Consider the following 25,943-nt stretch of genomic DNA (forward strand, 5'->3'; position numbering starts at 1 on the left):
GACTAGAACTGAGAAACACATGAATGCAGGAATTGGTTGGGTCAGAAAACCAGAGCGGTAAAAGGATAATTTTGCTTCTTCTCTCTCTACCCCTTCCCCGCAAAGGTTTAGCTGAGATTGGGAGTGTGGTAGTACTGGTTGGGGGGGGGGGGGGGGGGGGAGGAGGGGTGGATGTGGTGAGAGAAGGGAAATAATTTTCCTGGCCTATGGAATGCATTGAAATGAGAAAGACCTGTGAGGTGTCAAGGGAATTATACGTATTTTGGGGCTAATAAAATCTTAAATCCCCTTCCTAAAGCAGAAGCGTTAAGGACACGTGGCTCTTGGTTTCTACTCACCAGATTCCTCCTATGTGTAATTGTTAACTCTGATGCAACTCGCTACACTCGGAGTTATGCTTGACTCACACTTTGGCTATGAAGAACAAATTTGTTCCTTGGTACGTTCCTCATTCCTTGTTCTAAGGCAAATCAGTTTGCTAAGGAGAACTTAGTACCTCATTCACTCATTGATTCTTAGCTGCAACGACTATTGCAACTCTTTTGCTTGCTGGAGCTGGTATTGCTTTCATCAAAAGATTAGATAAGCCAAAACATGGCAGTTAAATTGTGGTACAGTGCACAAAGATTTGACCACAGGACCTCTCAGCATTGGCTCCCTATCTTGTCCATTATTTATTTTTGCTGATTCGTTGTGCGTAATAAGGAGGCCTCAATTCTTTTGATTCACACACCCTATCAGATCCACCCAAGCCTGCCGGGTGCTGATGGTCTTTCCTTCAAGTAATTCATTTTGAGGTTGTGGACGCTCGCTGTCCAGTCTAGCCCCTCTATTGTGGAGTGGTCTTCCCCATTGATTAGAGGGAACTGAACTGCCATAAATCTAAGGTGACTCTGAAGATGGTTCTCTTCCATAATACCTGTCAACAGTTCCTTAGCGTCCCTCCGGACCGGCCCAGGGTTGGACTGATGGGTTGTGCACGCCTTCCAGCAGGTGGAGAGTGAGAAACTCTCCAGCCTCTGGGGTGCTAAACTCGGGGGTCCCAGGTCTCTCCCCTACTTCCTCCCCATCTCCCTTTGGTGCAGGGAAGGGCTAACCCTTTCGGAGGAAAGGTGTTTAGCCTTTGGGAGAGGCAGCCACTTTCTTTTTTGATAGGCAACTGTTGACAGGTATTTTTCCAATCATGTGCTAGGGTGGTCTCTGATCTGTCACCTACTATTTGTTACTTCTTTTTAATTCCTATTAATTACTACAATTTCTATAGCACTACTAGACATACGTATAAGAGTGGTATATATGTTGTACATGCTTCATAAAGGCAGCAGGTGCCACTATGTACCTGCCTGAAATAACATGAAAACTCCCTGAAGGTCCACCACAGAGTTAGTTCTTTTCTGAGGTGTGTGTGTGTATGTTTGTACCAGTAAGAATCGGCACGTGTTTTATAAATAATGTGCTTAAGTACCGATCTTGTGGTGCACATTCTCTGTCCTCTAGAAGACCTACATGTAGGGTGCTAGAGAACAGTTGTCTGAGAGCCAGGCTTCAAATCCCACCACTGCTGCTTATGAACTTGAGCAAATCGTGTTACCCTCCATTACCTCGGGTACAAACTTAGGGAAATGCTAATTGGGTTTCTGCCAGGTCCTTGTGACCTGGCTTGGCTGCTGTTGGAAGCAGGATACTGGGCTAGATGGGACCATTGGTCTGATCCAGTATGGCTATTCTTATGTTACATAGAGGCATATTTTCAAAGCACTTAGCCTTCCAAAGTTCCATAGGTTTCTATGGAACTTTGGAAGGCTAAGTGCTTTGAAAATATACCTCCTAGTAACATAGTAGATGACGGCAGAAAAAGATCTGCATGGTCCATCCAGTCTGCCCAACAAGATAAACTCATATGTGTATACCTTACCTTGATTTGTACCTGCCTTTTTCAGGGCACAGACCGTACAAGTCTGCCCAGCAGTGTTTCCCGCCTCCCATCTCCGGCTCTGGCACAGACCGTATAAGTCTGCCCTCCACTATCCTCGCCTCCCAACTACCAACCTCTCTTCCCCCACCTGCTCCGCCACCCAATTTTGGCTAAGCTTCTGAGGATCCATTCCTACTGCACAGGATTCCTTTATGCACATCCCACGCATGTTTGAATTCCGTTACCGTTTTCATCTCCACCACCTCCCGCGGGAGGGCATTCCAAGCATCCACCACCCTCTCCGTGAAAAAATACTTCCCGACATCTTTTTTGAGTCTGCCCCCTTCAATCTCATTTCATGTCCTCTCGTTCTACCGCCTTCCCATCTCCAGAAAAGATTTTTTTGCGGATGAATACCTTTCAAGTATTTGAATGTCTGTATCATGTTCTTATAACTTGTGTACCTGCTTGTAGCTTGCTTTGAATGTTGATTTGGAAAAGGCAAATAATTAAATCTGAAATCCAAATATAGCCCTGGGTAGTTTTATAAGTGCCTTGAGCACATAAAGCACCCAAGCCACTTGTAAAATTGCCTCTGTTTTGGGTAAAAGTGTTCTACTGTGTTTCAAATGTCTACCGTTTTAGGTATTTTCATTTTTTTGCAAAACAAGGCGTCAGAGTTTGTCAAAATGTCTGAGTTGTAAATAGCAGGTGGAAGTTTGGGGGGGGGGGGGGGGGGCAGAATGGCCACTTCTTTTCCAGGACCCATCATTTGCCCTGATGCATTGACAATGATGTCCTAACAGGGTGGGGAGAGGGGGACACCAGAAAAGGATGGAGATGGCCAAGGGAGCAGGAGTCATCTCTGTAGTCAAACAGTTATTGGCCTGACATGACGTGTTTCAGTATGCGCCTATGTCACGGGTCCTTGAGTTGACATATATATCCTATGGAGCTTTAAAAATTATGAGATCCTCAAGCTTCAGCCAATTAAATCGCTGCTGTAAAAAAAAAAAAACTCTGCTACGGAACAACCAAAATTTGTGTCAGGTCAATTAATAAGTATTTGACTATAGAGAGAACTCCTGTGGAATTCTGTGTTTGCTTCTAACAGGGGAATAGCCATGGGTAGGCCTGGATGGGATGTATCCCCCTTCCCAAACATTGGATTCAGTGGCAGTGTTTTAGGCCAGTGAAATTAGAGTTGGAGACAGTGCCTACATTCTTAAGGCCCCGTTGGTGCGTTAGCGTTCGCTAACCGTGTAGATGCCCATAGTATTCCTATGGGTGTCTACATGGTAAGCATGTGCTAAAAACGCTATCGCACGTTAGTAAACAGAGCCCTTAGTGTCTATTTAATTAATTTATTTATTGGGATTTATTAATTGCCTTTATGAAAAGATTCAACCCCCCCCCCCCCGCCCAAATTTTAACCAGGGACCCCACCAAACAAAATGAGACTTGGATATGCCACTGGGTCCCTAGTGTCTTGAGACCAGGGAAGAATACTATCCATCATGCACCACGTGGGGAGAGGAGTTGCTGAAGATTCTAATCACGTTGATGCACTAATTGACGCAGAAAAAGTTGAACTCGTGGAAGTAAACGTCAGGAGCGGCCTGTTGAGAAAAGAAATAACCTGTAACATCTTATCAGGCACGGAGGAAAGCCATGACCTGTTATTTCTTAGCAGGAAGGAGTCAGCAAAGCAATAATTAACAAATGTATATGTCTCTATTTGGGTATGACATACCTACTAAGATCGAGTTCTTCTACTTCCACGTTGGGAACGATTGAAAATTGAATCTCTCTCCGACTCTGTGCAGCATTTTAAAAGTATGAATATGCTCCACTAATGTCTATATATTTGTTACAAATGGTCATTGGCGATTCCTTTCATATGTGTATTTTATCTTTTTCAGACTCTTCGCACTACATCAGACAACTTGAAACAAAAGTGAAGCTTCTAGAGAGTGACAATAAGCTGCTGTCACAGGTAGGTGCCCCATTGGCCAGGTACTGATTTTTATCCATGTGGATGTCTTTGGCTTGTTCTTGGATATTTCTGGCCGTGACCTCTTTGGGGTTCAATTACGGATTCTTCAGAGGGTAATTTTGTTGCTGAGTATCTGGCCATCGGTAGAATAGTTGTTCACTAAGAACGATGTTAATCTTTCTGGATCTGAAGTCATTCTGAACTACATCTATCCCTTTTATGAAGTGCGTCAAAAACAAAATCTAGCTTTGTCACAAGACTGCCTAAAGTGAGAACTTCTCACACCATCTTCAATGCTAATTTTATATAAAAGCATCCATAAAAAGCATGCTGAACTGGTACATTTAAAAGGGTTAGATGCAATTTACATATGTAAATTAGCACAGCATTGTTTATTTTATTTATTTATTAGGATCAAGGAATTCTCTCAAGGCGGAGTACAGCAAGAATATGTCAAACTATGCAGTAGACAATTGCGCAATAAAAATATTCAAACAATACCAAGTATGGTATAGTATATTACATCACAATGTCAACATCTATATTAATAATTCTCATCTCAAACATTCTGAAGCTCACTCTGTGGCAGGGAAACCCTGGAGCCCTGCAGTTAGGCTGTCACCACTCACTGTCACTCATGCACCACTCACTCACACTGCTAGACCCACCCACAGCCACGCCCCTTCCGCACATAATTTGCTACCTCAACGTTCTAATGAAGCTGTAACTTCCGGTTTGTGAGGTGCCAGAGATCGGAATTTAGCCCCATTACTGTTTGCCCCGCCCTCGCGTCAAACGTGATAACGTCGAGGGCGGAGCTATGACACTTGACCAATCGCATCGCTCCGCCCTCAATGTCATTATGTTTGACAAAAGGGCGGGGCATACATCGATCTACTACGCGAGGACGAACGGAGGGAGTGAGCCAGGCAGGCTGTAGGTCACAGGCAGCGAGGGAGCCAGCCAGCCACGCTCTACATCGCGGGGCGGGTCGCAGGCCGGGGCGGGGTGCCCACGACCACCCTGAAGCACGGAGGGTAAGTCCAGCAACAAGGGGAGGGGGATGGGAACCAAAGCGCCTTGCTAGCGCCCGTTTCATTGGCCTCAGAAACGGGCCTTTCTTACTAGTAATATACAATAAAACATTTTACTAGGTAGCATAGGTTGTAAGCAAAGATAGGACATATAGATATGATAAAGTAATAGGAGTAAGAAAATAAGGGATCCTTTTACTAAGGTGTGCTGAAAAATGGCCTGCAGAAGTGTAGGCACGGGTTTTGGGCGCCCGCAGACCCATTTTTCAGCGCACCTGTAAAAAAGGCCTTTTTAAATTTTTGCTGAAAATGGACATGCGGCAAACCGCCACCCGTTGACTTAGTGGTAAGGTCTCACGTGTTAACCGAGCGGTAATGACCTACGTGCTTAGAATGCCGATTGACGCCCGTCAGCTGATGCGCGCCAGAAAATAAAAATTATTTTTCAGACGTGCGTAGCGGACGCGCACCAGAAAATAAAAATTTTATGTTTCAGATGCACTGTTGGAGATTCTACATGGAATGTTGCTACTAGTGGAGATTCTACTTGGAATGTTGCTAGTGGAATACGTGCAGGACGTCAGACTCACAGAAGCAGAAGCCTGCACGGCCACATTGGTGATCTGCAAGGGCCGACTTCTAGTGGAATAGCAACATTCCATGTAGAATCTCAAATAGTAGCAACAGTGGAGGAGTGGCCTAGTGGTTAGGGTGGTGGACTCTGGTCCTGGGGAACTGAGGAACTGAGTTTGATTCCCACTTCAGGCACAGGCAGCTCCTTGTGACTCTGGGCAAGTCACTTAACCCTCCATTGCCCCATGTAAGCCGCATTGAGCCTGCCATGAGTGGGAAAGCACGGAGTACAAATGTAACAAAAAAATAGCCTGTAGCATCTGTCAGGCACAAAGAGGAAAGCCGTGACCTGTTACTTCTTAGCAGGAAGGAATCAGCAAAGCAAGAACCTCCTCCAAAGGCGGTCAGAACTCCCTTCTACCAAGCTCTGCAGAGTGCAGCACCATCCTTGAGTCACTGATAACATACACATGCGTAGGGTGCCATCATCGATGACTCAGGGGTTGCTGCTGCCCGCCAAACTTGGTAAAATGGAGTTCTGGCCACCTTCAGAGGAAGTCTTCCGCTGATAGAGGTTGGGGGTCCCCATTAGCTAAAGTATTTATATTTTGAGTTGTGAGGTGCCGGGGGAGAGGTGAAGAGTTGGGAGTAGGGCAGGGTTAGAAAAAAATGTTATGCCCGCCCAATTTGGGCTCTGGCCCACCCAAAATTGGCTGTCTCATAAGAGAAAGATCCATAAAATTGTTTGAATTTATTAATTTACTTAGCTTCAGAGAGCCCCATTTCAAGTAAGTGTATGGCCATTTGGTTAAGACCAGTTATTCAAACTGAGGCTTACTTTGAGCTTGAATACATAACTTTTTAATTTTATTAGTCTGTAAATGCTAGGCAAGATTATATATATTTAATTCTAACCACCTTTATGAAGAGATTCACCCAGAACAGTGTATAGCAGATAATCTGTATGTGTTTTATGACAGACTATTTAAAGTTTTAAATTCACAGGCAGCTTAAAATTGTAATGATAACCAGTGAGTAAAGTAACGGCTTTGCCCAGTTTTAAGGGAAATCATTGCCACATTTTTTCTTTACCGTAGCTGAGGAGGGTATGGTTTGGGTGGACCTTCAAGATATGCCTGTATTCTGTGTTTTAGAATCACAGCACATGTATATCCTGTCCCTGAGAATTTTTGCATTGAAATTTTACACCAGCTCTGAGTCACACATGTCTGCTAACTTGCTCATTACAGTTATTAGCAGTAATTGTGGACTGGAGGTTAGTTAGTGCAGTGGACTGTGTACCTGGGAACTAGGGCAGCTCCTAGTGACCCTGGGCAAGCCACTAAACCCTCCATTGCCTCAGGCACAAAAAAACGTAGAGATTGTGAGCCCATTGGGGACAGAGAAAGTACCTACATATCAGTGGCGTAGCCAGACTGCCAATTTTGGATGGGCCTGAACTGAAAGTGGGTGGGCACAAAATTTTCTCTTTACCCCCCTCCCCCAGCAAAATTTAGTCACGCTAATCAGATGCATTTGTCACACAGGGTAAAGTGCTACTTTTCAGTGCATCAGATTTCAGAAAATTTATTTAATAGCCTAACACCCTTTTCAATGAGCTTTCAGAGGCCAAAACCTCCTGCCTCAGGTCAGTATAATGCTGTTACGGTATCCTTGCCTGACCTAAGGAAGGAAGTATTGGTCTCTGAAACTTCATTAACACAGGTACCATATTACTTTATCCTAAATTAAAAATAAAATTATTTTCTTTACCTTTCTTGTATGGCCATTTACTTTTTCTCATTGTGTCGCTCCCAGTCTCTAGATTCTGCTTTCCTTCGTTTTCGCTTAACTCTTCTGCCACGGTTTCCTGGCCATTTCTCATTTTTCTCTCCTTTTTCTTTGCTTTCTTCAATATTTTTGTGCCTCTCTCTCTCTGTCCTGATTTAATTCATTCTTACTATCCATTCTTTAATTTCCTTCATCTACTTATGGCTTTTCATCTTTTTCTCACCCTTGTTCTCCCCATGCCCCTTCCTCTTATTCTCCAGTCTTTCACTACTCTCCTTTTCCATCCAGCAGCTCTCTTCTTTCTCTCCCCATCCTTCCAGTGTCTCCCCTCTCTCTCCCCATCCTTCCAGTAGTCTCCCCTCTTTCTTTCTGCATCCTTCCGTCCAGTGTCACCTCTTTCTCCCTAGCCTTCCATCCAGCGTCTTCCCTCTTTATCTCCCCATCCTTCCATCCATCTATCCTCTCTCCTGATCCTTCCATCTAATGTCTCTCTCCCTCTTTCTAACCAGTGTCTCTGTATCACTCTACCCTTTTCTGTTCAGTGTCCCTTCTCTCTCCACATCCTTCCAGTCTCTCACCTTTCTCTCTGCATCCTTCCAGTCTCTCCCCTTTCTCTCCCCATCCTTCCATCCAGAGTCTCTCTCCCATCCATCCGTTTTCCCTCTTTCTCTCCCCATCCTTCCATCTGTTTTCTATCTTTTCTCCCCATCCTTCCATGTTTTCCCTCTTTCTCCCCATCCTTCCATGTTTTCCCTCATTCTCTGCCATCCTTCCATCTGTTTTCCCTCTTTTCTCCCCATCCTTCCATGTTTTCCCTCTTTCTCCCCATCCTTCCATCTGTTTTCCCTCTTTTTCTCCCCATCCTTCCATGTTTTCCCTCTTTTTCTTCCCATCCTTCCATCTGTTTTCCCTCTTTTCTCCCCATCCTTCCATGTTTTCCCTCTTTCTCCCCATCCTTCCATGTTTTCCCTCATTCTCTGCCATCCTTCCATCTGTTTTCCCTCTTTCTCCCCATCCTTCCATGTTTTCTCTCATTCTCCCCATCCTTCCATGTTTTCTCTCATTCTCCCCATCCTTCCATGTTTTCCCTCATTCTCTGCCATCCTTCCATCTGTTTTCCCTCTTTTCTCCCCATCCTTCCATGTTTTCCCTCTTTCTCCCCATCCTTCCATCTGTTTTCCCTCTTTTTCTCCCCATCCTTCCATGTTTTCCCTCTTTTCTTCGACGAGGCCCGCCCTGCATGCCAGCGCCAGCTCCCATTGCCGGCCACTGCTGCTTTTCCTGTTGAGCAGCAGGGCCGGCGCTACAAAAAGAAGAAGCGCTAACGGCGCTAAGGACCGTAGGACGAGAAATGTTTAAAAAAAAAAAAGCGCGGCACCGGCAGGCACTGTCTCGGCAGCCTTGAGGCATTGGCTGCTGAGGCATTGGCTGCTGGCTCGCAGGCTCCTCCCGCACCGGCAGGCACTGTCTCGGCAGCCTTGAGGCATTGGCTGCTGAGGCATTGGCTGCTGGCTCGCAGGCTCCTCCCGCAGACGGGAGGAGCCTGCGAGCCAGCAGCCAATGCCTCAGCAGCCAATGCCTCAAGGCTGCCGAGACAGTGCCTGCCGGATGGTGACGCGCTTTTTTTTTTTTTTTAAACATTTCTCGTCCTTAGCGCCGTTAGCGCTTCTTCTTTTTGTAGCGCCGGCCCTGCTGCTCAACAGGAAAAGCAGCAGTGGCCGGCAATGGGTGCTGGGGCTGGCGCTGGGCGGGCCTGGGCTGAAATTGGGTGGGCCTGGGCCCAGTCAGGCCCACCCGTAGCTACGCCCCTGCTACATATAATATATGTAAAAAAAACCTTGACCCCCCCCCCCATACCCTTATGTGATGTCACTCTGGCAATAACAACTTCTGATCTGCATTGTGCGAAATAGAATTTTTTTCTTTTCAGAACTATGCATATATTTTATAAGGTATTTGGAAAGCCTTTTCATAAAATACTAACAGCTTTTTGCATGCATGAACCAACATTCTGTTTTCTGTCCTAGACAATTTATACAGAATTATTCTCAAAGTTTTTTTTTTTCCAGCCTCCTTCCTTGTCTCAGACAAACTTATGGGCTGATGATCAGAAGCAAACGCAAGCGCTAGAAGCTATTAGCACCATACTAATGCGTGTGTTTGCTACTGCCCCATGTTCAAGAGCCCTCGAGCGTGTGAAACAAAGTGCTCACGGGCTCTGACCGCAACTAGCATGCAAATGCATTTAAACATATTCCTCCCCAATGATCAGTGGGCAGCACGCCAAACATTGGCGCTGTTCGCGGCAAACCCTATGCCAGCTCGGAGCTGGCGTTAGGGTTTGCAGACCATTGGGGAGGAATGGTGAGCCCTGTCCAGCATTCTAGCAGGCCCCCCAATACAGTCCCCTGCCCCAGAGTAGGAACCCCGATCCTCCCACCCCAAGCCAGCAACACAGGGGCTGCAGGTCCAGCAGACCACCAGTCCCCCCCCCACCCCCGATCTCCTTGACACAAGTTCACGGGGCTGGGGGGGGCTGTAGATATGGTGGATCTCCAGCCCCCCTAGCCCCCTCCCCCCAAAAAAACTCCTGGTGGCCCGCAAATCATGGCCCTCAAACCTGGTAGTCTAGTGGCCATCTTCCCTGCCCCCTCGTACCTTTATTGGAGGAGGGAGGTTGTACACTCCCTCCTCTTCCAGCGCCGCCTTGAAAATGGTGGCACCCAGCCCAGTGCATCCTGGGATGCACTGGGTGGGGCTTCAGACCAAGTTCTCATCCTAATCCAGCTTTTACTCCTTTGCTGTTCAACTTACCAATACCTACAGTCAGGGGCGGACTTCCTGCCGCAGCCACCAACACTGCTGCTGCTGTTACAGCAGTGGCGGCAAAAACAGAAATAAAGATCGCGACGTGGAGCCGCAATGTTCCTCCTGTTCGCGGCTGCCGATCCTGCCTTCCTCTATCAATGTCCTGTTCTGGGGCAGAGCCGGTCAGCTGCGAGCGGGAAGGGAACAATGGTGCAGCCACGCAATCTTTTTTTTTCATTTTTGCCGCCACTGCTGAAACAGCAGCAGGGCAGCAGCAGTGGTGGCGGTGGCAGGGGGGTATTTGGGTGGGAGTGGGGATAGCCTGGTCCTGGTGTGCCAGTGGTAGTGGGGGTGTCCGGTGGGTGGGGGGAGAAGGTTTGGGTGTTGGGTGGGGCTAAAAAAAAAAGACTAACACTGGATGGAAGGGGGAGGGTGTGATTGAGGGTAGGGTGGAAGAGGGGATATGGGGTTAGGTGGAGTGATAGTGGAGACATATAAATTGATCAGGAATAAAGAGGACCCCAGGTACTGGGTGATGGGGAAGGACAGACAATGGATGGAGAATGGAGTGGGGAGGAGGAACGGATGCCGGATGGAAGGGAGAAATGATGTGACAGATGCTGGATGGAGGGGGAAGGGAGGACAGATGCTGGATGAGAAGGAGAGGGGACAGATGTCTGATGGAAAGAGGGAGAGGAGGGACAGACACTGGATGAGGGAGAGAGAAGGGACATATGCCAGATGGAAATGGGGAGAGGAGGGACAAACACTGGATGAAGGGGAGAGAGGGGATAGAAGCTGAATGGAAGGGGGAGACAGGATGCAGATGTTGGATGGAACTGAGGAGCGAGGGGGCCTGAGTGGATGGAAGTGAGGAGAGAGAGGGGCCAGATGCTGGATGGAGGAGGAAGAAAAAGAGGAGAGACTCTGGATGGAAGTGAGGAGAGAGAAGGGTCAGATGCTGGATGGAAAGGGGGTAAGAGAGGGCAGACGCTGGATGGAAAGAGGGGAAGAGAGGAGGTAGATGCTGGATGGAAAGAGGGGAAGAGAGGAGGCAGATGCTGGATGGAAAGGGGGGGGGAGAGGGGGCAGATGCTGGACAGAAAGGGGAAAGAGAGAGGGAGCAGATGCTGGATGGAAAGGGGGGGGAGAGAGGGATAGACGCTGGCGAGAGTTAAGAAGAGATCGAGGAAAAAAGAAACGAGACTGGGACCAACACAATTAGAAAAAAGTAAACAGCCCGACAACAAAGGTAGGAAAAATGAATTTTATTTTTAGTTTAGTATAAAGTAGTGTGGTAGCTGTGTTAATAAAGAAAATGGAAATAAGATGATATCTTTATTGGACTAATTTTAATACATTTTTGCTAATGTTTGGAGACCCAACCCTTCTTTCTCATGTCAGAACAGAATACCTTAATAGCAGTATACTGTCCTGACCTGAGGAAGGAGGTTTTGGTCTCTGAAAGCTAACTGGAAAATATATTTGATCCAATAAATTGGTATCGTCATATTTTCCATTTTTTTTGTTTTATGTGTATTTGTTAACCTATAGTATATTTGCATCTGCGGGCAGCGGAGTATCAGCAGCGCAGCGGGTAGGAAAGAACTGGGATGGTGGGAGCGACGGTAGGGGGGCGTTGGGCAGTGGCCGGGGGGGGGGGGGGGGGGCCCAGACCACTCTCAGTCCACCCCTGCTTACAGTTGATTCATTTCGTTATTTATTTATTTTTAAATTTATATATCACCTGTAACCTAGGTAGTTTCCATACAAATATACATAATAAGATTGAAAACAGAAGAGGACAGACATAATCATAAGCAAATCACAATAATACACTTCTTCACTCCTAGATTCAGTTATCAAAATGTAACACCTCATAAAATACAGAACAATCAGGTAACACAAAATTTAGAAAAATGCCGTAAAAAGCTGTGCAAAAGATTTTTAAACTGGGAAATGTTGGGAGGGGGTGTTTATTACAGTAGGCAATTGATGTGTATGCTCTATTGGCAGGTGATGTTCTAATTCTAGCTTTTGCTTTTTCATTGTGTAATTTACAATTGTATTCTTTGGTTGAAATTTTCAATAAACTGGGAAATGTTACCATAGAGGTGTACTTGCCCTGAAAGCGCATTCAATAACGGAATTCCTGTCATAGTAAAAGCAGAATCTCTTGTCTCAATGTGTTCTTACTCGTAAATCCAAGGAAAGCCGCACGGCATTATCAGACCTCAATGTCCTCCTTGGATGTATTTAGGAGTAAGTTTTGATTCTCAACTCTCATTCGATAAACAGATTTCACAGCTGCTTAAGTTGCGTGTTTTTTTCCCCCCTTTGCCATCTCTGTTCTATACACAAATTCTTAGATTACTAGTAAAAGAGGCCCGTTTCTGAGCAAATGAAACGGGCGCTAGCAAGGTTTCCGTCGCCAGCACCCCCCTTCCTCCCTGGCCAACCCCTTCGTTGTTCTGCCATAGCTCCGCCCCCAACGTCATGATGTTTGACGCGAGGGCGGGGCCCGGAGCGATTTCCCACCCCCCACCTCCCTGCCTCCCTCCCTACCAACCCCTTCGTTGTTCTGCCATTGCTCCGCCCTCAAGGGCGGGGCCCAGAGCGATTTTGGTGGCTTCACCACCATGAACCTTTGAACCTTTTTGAAGGAAGTCAGGGCTTGGCTTCACTGACGTCAGTGTCCTCAGAACGTTGAGGGTGAGTTTTATTATAGTAGATTCTCACTCCATATGCTCGTTTGTATTACTGTAATTCAGTGTATGGCGGCATTGCTAAATATCAATTATGCCGTCTGCAGACATTACAAAATTCCACTGCCCAATTTCTTTGTAAAGCTAAGAAAAATGATTGTGCTTCCCCACTACTGATTAGGCTACGCTGGCTACCAATAAATTTTCATTTCTGTTTTTTTTTGCATTCCTCCTGAAGCACTTCATTAGGGCACCCCTCTATGCATATCTTCTGTGACAATCCCTTATACACCAAGCTGTGCTCTACATACCACTGATGTGAACTGTCTTGTTCTTCCCCTTCTGAAAAAAAAGCTCTCTCTGAATTCTTCCATCTTTTCCCAGCCCCAAAATTATGGAATGATTTACTTCCACCTATTCAGTCTGAACTCTCCTTTACTACATTTTAAATCTCTTGTTAAAACATATCTTTTTTCCAACTGTCATTCGGTGTCTCCTCTGGTTGAGGTGAGAGAGCCTACCTAAAGTTGTGACAGTTGTATGATTTTATACTATCTTCTGTTTTTAACTCCGTTGAAATTGTTAACTTTGTGGTATGATTGAGCCCCATCCTATTATTGGTGTTCTTTTCGTTCTCTTTTTTTATGTTGTTTATAATTTTTATTGCTAACTGCTTTGGACCTGTAAACCAGAGATGGTGGTATATCAATCATTTGAACAACCACAAACATTTATTTAATTATTTCTGAATCTGGGTGAATTTTAACATGTAACCAAATTTTAAGACGAGCAGAAAAGCCTGGGCTATAGCCAAATACAGTGTGTGCCATTGGGAATGGATCTTACTCTCTTGCTCGCTCGCGCTCTCTCTCTGCCTCTCTCTCCCCCCCCCCCCCCCCCCTTTACAGGGAGAAATTTTTGTGTCAACTGCTGAAACCTGAGCAAAGGTTTTGCACATTGTTCACTTCAGACTGTATTACAACCCTCTTCATGTGTGACCGCAGACTGACCTCTTGGGGTTTGTTTGTTTCTCTCTCCTCACAATTGCAGCAACATTGAAAATATTCTGGCAGCCATAATCCAACAGCCCTGCAAGAGAAAGGTGTGCCTGCAGGCCTAGTGGCTGACAAGGAGGCCAGGCAGAAATGTTTTCATAGGCATAGATAGTGCTTTATGGCCTGTATTCTGGAAGAGAAAGACATTTTTCCTAAATGTTCTTTTTCACGTACTTTGGAATGTAAAATCACCCGTTATCATGCCCTAGAAGCCGTCCCAACTCTCCAGTGGTCCAATTGGTAAGCTACACCCTCCCAAGCAGTCGCCTGATAGGCTCTTTGTGTGGAGTTGGTGATTTGAGGGGACTTGGGTTAATGACACTTGATAAGAAATGTCCAAATTTTGAAGAACTTTGATTTTAATAAGATGGTTTTTTATTTCCTGTAAGGGGTGCATACTGCTAAAGCGGCCAACTTCTGAGCCTGCGCACTTTTTAGAACCATCAGTGTCCACGTACGAGGCCCCCAAAAGCAAAGAACACGGAATGCAAAGCCTACCTTCTCACTAATGGTTTAGAAAGATAGTGTTCCTGGATTCCTTCCAGTCTCTAAACACGTGGCCCAGGCGCTCATTCAGGAAGAGAAACCAGATCCAGCCGATGAAAGTGATACCGGTGAGCTTTGAAATCCGGCTTTGTGTTTGAGAGAGGAGCTGGGAAAGAAGACCTCTGTGCTCAATAGTAATACCTGTATAAAGACCTACTTCATGACCTGTTTCTAATGAGGGGGAGGGGACTCTGACCAGATGCTCTGGAAAGACTCATCTTCCCGAGCAGAAATAAAAACCAAACAGAACAACCATTCTGCTCTCTGACACAAGTGCGCAAAGCCTGCGGTTTTCTTTTAACATTGTATCCAGCTGAAACAGAACCTGCTCCTATCATTTTTTTTTAATTTATTAAACAATGGTATTTAAATATTCTGGTGATTAAAAATAGCCAAGTAGAGAGCTGCTTGATAGGTTGCCTGTATGCGTGACTGCACTGTGACTTTCAGCTAAGGTTTTAGTAATCTTTTGGTTAGAATCCACATATTACTTAATAAGGTTTCTTGTCCAAGAGAGGGTTAGCTTGCACAGCGTTGCAGTGGAGTCTTCGGGGGGGGCAGTTGTGTGTGGAATGGCACATGTGGAAATGATAGAGTATGAGAGCCCTAGGCTGAATTTTGAAAAATTTTGCGATGGTGTGGGGGGAGGCTTTTTAAAAATTTTATTTTTAATATATTCTCATCGTGGATTATGTGTTGCTTTGGAGAAAAAATAATAACATCAATTTGGACCATTAATAATGACCTGGAAAAAGGGGGCCTTGGGTTAGCAGAGGCTGTGATTTTTAAATCTCTGCACAACTATAGTCAAAAAGACGAAGCAAACAAACAAAAAAAAACCAAAACATTCCTGTGCAAAAGACCATTCTGGCTAATGAGTGTCGTCAATATTCAACTGCTACTCGGAGGATGGAGAACAAGGCTTAGTGCCATGGGCTTGCAGGAGAAATACAGCATTTCATTAACAATGCCTTTTCTCTGTTTGATTTCAGCCCTTTACCCTCTTTCTAGACTTCCCATGTATTTTTGGCCAGTAAAGAGGCACATGAAGAACCACATTCCCTAGAGAGCCAGATCAAAGAATTTGCTCTGAATGCATTCAGGACAATTAAATTAGGGCTTCCCAAACTGTGGGTCATGAAACCTCAGTTTAGGGTCATGACCTGGGTGAGCCCTCCGTAAAACCAGGAATCATGTACTTTCTGTAGGCATGCAAATGGGATCACAGCCACAGAAAGATTGATAAGCACTGAATTAAATCATTGGAATACATAACCCAGTGCTTCTCAGCCTCTCCTGCAGACATACCTAGCTACTTAGGTTTTCAGAATTTGTGCAGTATAAATATGCATGAGAGAAAGTGGGTCTCCAATGTATTCAAATAAGTCTTATGCTTATTCATTATGGTAGTCCTGAAAACCTGACTGCCTAGGGCTGAGAAGCACTGATATAAGCTTCCACCATGGCGGCCTGATCAAAAGGCATCATCTTATATAATGAGTTGATTTTCTGGCTACTTGCTTCTTGAATAAAGTAGCTTGGGATATGTAAAATTAAAGGTCAACACACAAGTTGTAGGTGAGATCCAAGGAAGTTTAATTGGCAGGAGATGGCGGGAGTGTGCTTGGCATGTTATCTGGCCTGATGCCAGTAGGCAGAGCTTGCTGCCATATTGAATCACCCAAAACAATAGCAAGGCACTTATTAGAAATAAGGACTGCCTTTGAGTGGCTTAGTGTGAACCAATAGTTTGCTTTGCTTTGAGTGTATCAAGATGGCGGCTACGGCTTCAGCCTTGTCACTGGCATTGTCTCCTGTTAATTAAACCTCCTTGGTGAGATATACCTGTTGGACTAATGCAATGATTCTCAATCCAGTCCTTGTGACACATAAAGCCAGTTGGATTTTCACAGGGTAGCCAGAAAAATTATATACAAGATAGTTGCATGCAGTGTCTCAACTGCATCTTATACGTTTTCATTGTGGATATCCTGAAACCTTGACTGAGCGGGTGTGTCCATAGTCTAGCTTTCTCTGTCCATTAAATTAAGACATTTGGATATTAGATTTGGCTATGTGCCTTTCCAAATGTAAGCCCAAGGTATGTTGCATACAGGTATTTTCCTTGGCTGAATTCTAATATCCGCTACCTACGTTCCTGTACCCGCTCCGCCGAACGCCTCTGGCGGAAATCTCGGGCCCTTGCTGATTTCTTACACTTTAAGTTCATGCTGACCTCCTTCCAATCTGCTCTTTTACGTGCCAAACAGGATTATTATATCCAACTGACCAACTCTTGGCTCTAATCCTCGACTTCTCTTCACCACATTGAACTCTCTCCTCAAGGTGCCCCCTCCCCCAACTCCCCCTTCATTATCTCCTCAGACCCTTGCTGAATTCTTTCACAACAAGGTTCAAAAGATAAACCTTGCTTTCTCTACCTCACCAGCTCTCCCTCCACTAGTCCGTTCCCCTCTCTCTCCTTCCCCTCATTCCCTTTCCTCCTTTCCTGAAGTTACTATTGAGGAAACTACACTTCTCCTTTCTTCCTCAAAATGTACCACCTGTTCCTCTGATCCCATTCCCACCCACCTTCTTAATGCCATCTCTCCTACTCTTATTCCTTTTATCTGTCACATTCTCAACCTCTCACTTTCCACTGCGACTGTCCCTGCTGCCTTTAAACATGCTGTGGTCACACCTCTCCTTAAGAAGCCTTCACTTGACCCTACTTGTCCCTCTAATTACCGACCCATCTCCCTCCTTCCTTTTCTCTCCAAATTACTTGAGCGTGCTGTTCACCGCCGCTGCCTTGATTTTCTCTCCTCACATGCTATTCTTGACCCATTACAATCTGGTTTTCGCCCTCTCCACTCAACCGAAACTGCACTTACTAAAGTCTCCAATGACCTATTACTGGCTAAATCCAGAGGTCAATATTCCATCCTCATTCTTCTTGATCTTTCCGCTGCTTTTGACACTGTCGATCACAACATACTTCTCGATACCCTGTCCTCACTTGGATTCCAGGGCTCTGTCCTTTCCTGGTTCTCTTCCTACCTCTCCCTCCGCACCTTTAGTGTTCACTCTGGTGGATCCTCTTCTACTTCTATCCCTCTGCCTGTCGGCGTACCTCAGGGTTCTGTTCTTGGTCCCCTCCTCTTTTCTATCTACACTTCTTCCCTTGGTTCATTAATCTCATCCCATGGCTTTTCCTACCATCTCTATGCTGATGACTCCCAAATCTACCTTTCTACCCCTGATATCTCACCTTGCATCCAAACCAAAGTTTCAGCGTGCTTGTCTGACATTGCTGCCTGGATGTCTCAACGCCACCTGAAATTAAATATGACCAAAACCGAGCTTCTCATTTCCCCCCCCAAACCCACCTCCCCGCTCCCCCCGTTTTCTATTTCTGTTGATGGCTCTCTCATTCTCCCTGTCTCCTCAGCTCGAAACCTTGGGGTCCTCTTTGACTCTTCTCTCTCCTTCTCTGCTCATATTCAGCAGACCGCCAAGACCTGTCGTTTCTTTCTTTACAACATCCGTAAAATCCGCCCCTTTCTTTCCGAGCACTCTACCAAAACCCTCATCCACACCCTTGTCACATCTCGTTTAGACTACTGCAATCTGCTTCTTGCTGGCCTCCCACTTAGTCACCTCTCCCCTCTCCAGTCGGTTCAAAACTCTGCTGCCCGTCTCATCTTCCGCCAGGGTCGCTTTACTCATACTACCCCTCTCCTCAAGACCCTTCACTGGCTCCCTATCCGTTTTCGCATCCTGTTCAAACTTCTTCTACTAACCTATAAATGTATTCACTCTGCTGCTCCCCAGTATCTCTCCACACTCGTCCTTCCCTACACCCCTTCCCGTGCACTCCGCTCCATGGTTAAATCCTTCTTATCTGTTCCCTTCTCCACTACTGCCAACTCCAGACTTCGCGCCTTCTGTCTCGCTGCACCCTACGCCTGGAATAAACTTCCTGAGCCCCTACGTCTTGCCCCATCCTTGGCCACCTTTAAATCTAGACTGAAAACCCACCTCTTTAACATTGCTTTTGACTCGTAACCACTTGTAACCACTCGCCTCCACCTACCCTCCTCTCTTCCTTCCCGTTCATATTAATTGATTTGATTACTTTATTTATTTTTTGTCTATTAGATTGTAAGCTCTTTGAGCAGGGACTGTCTTTCTTCTATGTTTGTACAGCGCTGCGTATGCCTTGTAGCGCTATAGAAATGCTAAATAGTAGTAGTAGTAGTAGTAATAGTCTAGCTTTCTCTGTCCATTACATTAAGACATTTGGATATTAGATTTGGCTATGTGCCTTTCCAAATGTAAGCCCAAGGTATGTTGCATACAGATATTTTCCTGCCGAAGAGGGTTTTATTTATTTTTTTTTATTAGGATTTATTTGCCACCTTTTTGAAGGAATTCCCCCAAAGCAGTGTGCAGGAAGAATAAGCTGAACATAAGCAGTAGACAGTGAGGGCAGTACAAATATTTGGATAACCGTATCTATCGGGAGATAATATTCTAACTGGGCGCCTCCTTTAAGATATTCCAATGCAGTACGGTGAATACCCTATTCTTGAACAGCATCTGGGTACCCAGATTCCATTATAGAAGAGTAGCAAAAACCCATGTTAGCACCAGGGACGTAGCCAGACTTCTGTGGGAGGGGGGGTCCAGAGCCCAAGATGAGGGGGCACATTTTAGCCCCCCCCCTGCCATTTTGACCCCCCCCCCCCCGCCACCACCATCACCAACTTTGACACCCCCCCCCCCCCGGCGCTAACCCTTTCGACCCTCCCCCTTCCCGCCGCCACCAACCCTCCACTACCGTCGCCGTCGGGTACCTTTGCTGGTGGGGGACCCCAACCCCCGCCAGCTGAAATCCTGTTCTCCGGCGCTGCTGGCTGATCTACAAGCCTTCGTTCTGCTTCTGTGAGTCTGACGCAGGACGTCAGACTCACAGAAACAGAACAAAGCCTTGCGCCGGAAGAAGAGGACCTCGGCTGGCGGGGGTTGGGGTCCCCTGCCAGCAAAGGTACCCGATGGTGATGGCAACGGCGGAGGACAGTTGGCGGCGGGAGGGGGGGTCGAGAGGGTTGTCGGCAGGGGGGGCCAAGGCCAAATCTATGGGGGCCCATGCCTCCGTGGCCCCACGTAGCTACGCCCCTGGTTAGCACACTTATGCCAATCAGTGGCAGGTGTGAATGGGTGGGCATAAGTGCAGCTTGCGGTGGGCATAAGTTACAGTGTTCTGTAATTTATGTACGGAAATTACGGGAGGTGGTGGAGAGGAAAACGGTAATCGAATTCGAGCATGCATGGGATAAACATAAAGGAATCCTGTTCCGAGGGAATGAATCCTCAGAAGCTTAGCCGAGATTGGGTGGCAGAGCCGGTGGTGGGAGGCGGGGCTGGTGGTTGGGAGGCGGGGATAGTGCTGGGCAGATTTATACGGTCTGTGCCAGAGCCGGTGGTTGGGAGGCAGGGATAGTGCTGGGCAGACTTATACGGTCTGTGCCCTGAAAATGACAGATACAAATCAAGATAAGGTATACACAAAAAGTAGCACATATGAGTTTATCTTGTTGGGCAGACTGGATGGACCATGCAGGTCTTTTTCTGCCGTCATCTAATATGTTACTATGTTAGTTGGAGTTCCCCCATGTTCCAACCATATGTCTACCCTCATGCACTTACACACTTATGTCCCCTTTCCACAAGTACGTATCGCCTTTCTGTGCCGTATACACACAGTCATAGAATTGTCTTTGCTATGGGTTAGTGTTAATGAGGTATACGTTAATAGCATAGGGAGTAACTGGAGGTGGAACTTGTAGATAGATAAGAGAATAGCAGGAATTAGATAGAAATGAGGGTAACTTAAGGAAAGATTGCACATGGCATCAGAAAAGGTGCATGAAAATAATCTCGACTAGAGTTGGTGTGGATAAGCGACTTCTGTTAGTTTATTAATATTTACTATACTGTCCAACTTCTGGGTGGTTTACAAAACTAAAAGTACCTATATAGTTGGAAAAGAACTACAATTTGAGATAGGAAAGAATTACACCATACCCACAGAAAGAGCGAGCACAGCTGAAGACTGAAGAGGGCAACGGGAGGGAGAGGGAGGAGAAAGGAAGGGGAGCCGTGAGTCTGAGTCGAATTACTCCTTATAGTGGGTCAGGGAACGTTAAAGACGTGGTTAAAAAGCCAGGTTTTTATAGGAGATGGTGTTAGTCCTTGTCTTTGAGTGTGTGACTAGCTAGATAATTGCTTATTCCATTAAAGGCTTGGAAGAAGAGCCAAGCTTTCACCTGCTTCCTGAAGCAGAGACAATCTTACATTAAGTGAAGCCTTTTTGGGAGTCCGTCCCAGCGGATGGGAGCTATTCCAGAAAAAGCTTGATTTGTTTGGAGAGGGTTTGGTTAGGGATATTCCTTGGGAGGAACTTAGTGACCTTGGAGTGTTCCTCAAGATTTAGATTTACTAGCGTGGTTTAATGCATTAACATACACCAGGGAATCAAAGGGGCAGACGATCTGCAAGCTCCAAGATGGAAAATATACAAAGCAGATCGTTGATGGATAAAAAATGATTTTAATAATAAATTAGAATATGCATACAATAGCCCGACACAGGCCGTGTTTCGCCCTACTGGGCTGCTTCAGGGGCTACAAAACAAAATAATATATAATAAATAATCAAATATAAAGTTAAAATTGAAATTAGAATTAAAAAAAAATTTAATCTAAATCCCACAGAATTTACATGTATATAAAAGAACAGATAAATCAAAACATACATATATATATCATAAATATCATATATATAAAAGAACAGATACACCAGTGCATGCTATTTAATGCAAGCTCCATTTTTTTTTCAGTGTTTATTTACTAATAACACACATTTAATTGTTGCAAGTAGATATGCAAATGAGCATTAATTTGTATTTGAGGCAATGGAGGGTGAAGTGAGTGGTCCAAGGAGAATTGGGAATTGACCCCTGCTTCCCTGGTTCTCAGCTTGCTGCTCCAACCCATATCTTTTGAACGCTAGTCACAAATTTTACTCCAGTCACAACGCATCGCCTACAGCTTGTCAACCCATGCGATTTTGTGTTAATGTGATTTTTTAACGTGCAGTGAATGAAATAGCATGCACTAAAATAAAATAAAAGTGAACCGACAGAATGTGCATTCGTACCTGATCTCGCAGTCCAGTGTCGTGGAGGAGCCCTGGCAGTGGGAGCGGCATTTTTCTTCCTTCCTGATGCTCAGCTTTGAATTGTCCTTGATGTGGTAGATTTCTTTCTTCTCAAAATAAAACCAGGTAACCTCACAACCAATCATACATTTTGCCATGTGTATCGGCATTGAGAAGCATCATGTTTTAGTGGCTATTTTGCTACGCACAGGAAAGGAATATGACTGTAGGCGTTGACCGGAGCAAACGTTGTATCCACAAAGGTATAATTGAAAGTGCTTTACAGACTGAGGAGAGAAATTATCAGTGTGACCTTCTGTTAATTTGTGCTATTTGACCACAAGGCGTCATTGCACATAAAATAGCACAACTTGTGATGAAATCACCCGTCCTAATGGTAGCCCGTGTGATACCTTCCCTGAGTTGGTTATTATGGGACTATTCTCTGTTTACGTAACATAGTACCTAGAAATATCCCCAATACAATATAATTTTTGGCAGGGGTGGACTGACAGTGGTCAGAGCCCCAGGTCAGTAAGGGTCACTGGGCCCTCCCCCGGGCAGTAAGGGGTGATTCAGCCCCCCCAGCCACTGCCCACCACCACCTCCTCAGTTTCCGCCCCACTCCCACACACTACAGACCCCTGCAAGTGGGTCCTACCTTGAAAGGCCCTGGTGGTCTAGTGACTTCTTCGGGGGCAGGAAAGAATCCCACTCTTTCCTGTCTGCTGTCACTACTGTGCCTGGGTCCGGTACTGCTGTGTTTTTAAAATGGCTGCTGAGATTTCCCGCCATAGCTTCAGGCAAAGGCAGGGTGTTGCCAGCGGGCAGAAAAGGGTGGGATTATCCTGCCCCCCACAGAGGCCACAAGACCACCAGGGCCTTTCAAGGTAGGATTGCCAGGGAGGGCTGTAGGGTTTGGCGGGCAACCGGGCAGAGCCTCTGGGCCCTCAAACACTGCCCGGTTGCTTGAATGGTCAGTCTGCACCTGATTTTTGAAATGAGATGCCTGCATTGTAATTCAGATTACAGCGTTCCCGATTGCTCACTGACTCATTTCACAGGGATATGGGGACAAGCTTAATTCCAAAAATGGGCAAATGCACATTGGTACCGATTTGGATTGTCACCAGCGTCTGTTAGGTGGAGAGAAGAGCAAATGTCCATTGATACCGTCTGCAGATCTGGAAAGAATTCTGAAATTGGGAATCAGGCTGACATTTAGTTGGTTCAGGAGCGACCTCAAATATTCCCCATGTGGGTGTCTGAGGAGTGTAGCACCTTGATAGGGAGATAAAAATTTATGCCTATCATTCTAAAATTTATAGAATCAAAGGTAGGTGCATGCTGCTGTACTGTAGCACCGTATATTTGCTGAGGAGCATTATAGCACACAACACAGGTAAGTAGCGGTAGAGTGAAATACTGATTGTTTTGTTCTGTGCCCCATTATTAGCCACTTTGAGGGCCAAGGTGATGTCTGCAAGGCATTTCCTGTAATGCTGTGCTATTCACTAGGACACAAGTATCACTTTAAACAGAGCACAAAGGGGCGTGAAATGCACAGTCGGCAGGTACAGCTCTGTTGGGCAGAGTGGATGGACCATACTGTCATTTGCTATGTTACTATTGTTACATCACCTGCTCTGCATGGACCAAAAAAATAGTCCCATCCCGTAACTTGTCAGTGTTCCTGGAGGGATATGCATTTTGTTTTACTTTGTGCATACAAGGGTCCTTTTTAAGTGCACAAAATCAACTCGCCTGTTAAAAAAAAATTAATTAATATACAGTGGACCAGAGATGTATAGTCATTTGAAACAACGTAGGATATGTCAATGATGTATCTTCTTCATTTCATGTCACTGGCAAATGAAAACGAGCAAGGGATGTAGCTATGTGGGGCCATGGGGACCTGGGCCCCGCAAATTTCATCCGGGCCCCTGGTTTGGCTGGTGGGGGTCCCCAACTCCCACCAGCCGAATCCTTCTTCAGCACCGGTCTCCAGCGCAGCCGCGTTCGCTGCCTGCCCCCTGCTCTACTTTCTTCTCGCTCCTCCTGTGCACGCTGACGCAGCCGTGTTCGCTGCCTGCCCCCTGCTCTTCTTTCTTCTTGCTCCTCCTGTGCACGCTGACGCTGAGCGTCAGCGTGCACAGGAGGAGCAAGAAGAAAGAAGAGCAGGGGGCAGGCAGCGAACGCAGCTGCGCCGGAGACTGGCACTGAAGAAGGCTTCAGTGGTTGGGGTCTGGCAGGGGTTGGGGACCCCTCCGCCAGCAAAGCTATTTGTTTGTGAGGGGAAACGGCAAGGAGGTGAGGTGGTGGGGGGGAGGCGAGGAGGCTTGGGGGCGGCACTCAAAATGTGCCTCCAACCTCGGGCCCTGGCCCCCTCCCACCATGAGGTCTGGCTACGCCCCTGGTGGGGAGGCTAAGTGAGCAGTTGCAAAACTAGGGTGTGTAACAAAGCTGAAATTACGGATCTCACTCCAGTTTAGGTTCCTGGGAGCAATTTTCATTTACCAAATGTTACTCGAAACAAGACTAAAATAGTTTAATAAAATAGCAAAGAGAAACCTCTCAGCGTCCTCTTTTTTTTTTTTTTTTTTTCCTCCTGATAATCTTCTTCTTTCTTTCTAGCTCACTGGCTGCAACAGTTTACCAAGACATTTCCCTCAGGTATAACATTCATGCTTTACACAAGCGCTGTCTTTTTTGGTTTAGCTGTATTTTATATCTACGCAGTTTCTTTTCCAGCCCTGGCGGTGGTTCTTTTTGGCGCTACTGTGCTTTTTTTCACCTTCCATGAAAAGACTGACAATTTCCATTATGGGTTTTAAAAGAATTTATTTTCAGATGGTGCAGTATACTTCATGGGATTTTGATATGGTCCCGAGTTCATTCATTTAAAGCAGCAGTGCATTTTATAGACATCGAAACTAAAATACCAGTAAAATTTTCAAACAAAATCGTATTATTCTTTTTGACAGGAGTGTGTGACTGTTGCTTGAATGGAAAGTGTTCATGCATAATATAACCTCATCTTCACATTAGATTATTTTGCTGTTTCATCTTTAATTCTTAATAGTGAGATGGCGTTTACTGTGCATGAATTCTATTTTTCTCCCCTCCTTTTTCCTTTTTGTTTTTCTGGGGTTTGTTTGTGACATGGCCTTTTATTGCTGTCATAATAGTCTTTATATTTCTAAATGTCATAAACACAGAACTTTGCAAAATCAGTCAAATAACCCCCCCCCCCCCCCCCATTTAGTAAACCGTGCTAATGGCTGCCGTACGCTAATGCAAGGTGAATGGGCTGTGACGTCATTGCCGCGTGGCAGTCGGTAGTGTGGCTTAGTAAACCGGGGGGGGGGGGGGGGGGGAGGGGAATGTGAAAGGAGGATGATGTTTCAATAGTCTTAAGAAAGAGAGCGATTCCCGCCACTTCAAATGCTGAGCTGTATGTAGAGCCAAAAGCTCTTAATGCATTTAGTTACATCATTAGACATCTTTAATCCTCCTAAGTGCAGTAGTAACCCACAGTCCAAGTGTCTATAGCTCAAAAATAGCCTAAAAATAGAAAAATATAGATAAAGTGCCAAAAAGTGAAACACTTACCTTAAATTGAAGAATTGTTGCTGCTCAAACACTTCTCAAACGTAAAAACGCCATCTGATCCGACAAGCGACTTAAAAGCGATCTATGAACTGACCAACTTCCGAAAACAACTGAAGACCCATCTCTTTGACAAGATATACCACAGAGATCAACACATGTGAAACTCCCCACATGTATCCAGAAATGTTTAATAATGCCTTCTGTTATATTACTATCATGTATTCCATTACCATGCAACCCAAAATCCTTCTGTAATACCAAATATCTATTCTCGTCTTACTTCCACTATCCATGATGTATTGTAAGCCACATTGAGCCTGCAGAGAGGTGGGAAAATGTGGGATACAAATGCAATAAATAAAATAAATACATACATAAATAAGGTGCCCCATCTCGAAGTTCTGCGTCAGCGACTCGACCGGGCTCAAATTGGGGAGCTTCCCCACAGTCTCTGATCAACTGTCGCAAACAGGAAGGGCTTCTTAAGGTTATTGAAACCTCTTCCTCCTTTCACATTTTATTTGACTGATTTTGCTGATCGAGTCCTGTGTTTATAACATTTATTCCTTAGCATCCCTCCAGACCGGCCCAGGATTGGACTGATGGATTCTGTGTGTTGAGGCTGGTAGTGTTTTCAGCCTCTTAAAACTGTGGCTGCCTCTCCCAGAAGCTGCACATCTTTCC

At 45.6% G+C, this 25,943-nt stretch overlaps 1 protein-coding gene across 5 annotated transcripts in view; it reads left to right on the top strand.

The window, feature by feature from the left end:
• The window catches only part of LOC115477268 (coiled-coil domain-containing protein 85C-like), a 258,614-nt gene that overhangs the window by 163,837 nt on the left and 68,834 nt on the right, over positions 1 to 25,943 (top strand). For 3 of the 5 annotated variants that reach the window (XM_030214033.1, XM_030214034.1, XM_030214036.1), the window contains exon 2: positions 3,838 to 3,911. In XM_030214033.1, the coding sequence (XP_030069893.1) occupies positions 3,838 to 3,911 (74 nt within the window). Of the gene's footprint in view, positions 1 to 3,837; positions 3,912 to 24,281; positions 24,321 to 25,943 lie in introns of all 5 variants that reach the window. The other 2 variants (XM_030214032.1, XM_030214035.1) reach the window with 1 other exon arrangement.

This window comes from Microcaecilia unicolor, chromosome 9 (genome assembly GCF_901765095.1).
Source record: "Microcaecilia unicolor chromosome 9, aMicUni1.1, whole genome shotgun sequence".
NCBI lineage: Eukaryota > Metazoa > Chordata > Amphibia > Gymnophiona > Siphonopidae > Microcaecilia > Microcaecilia unicolor.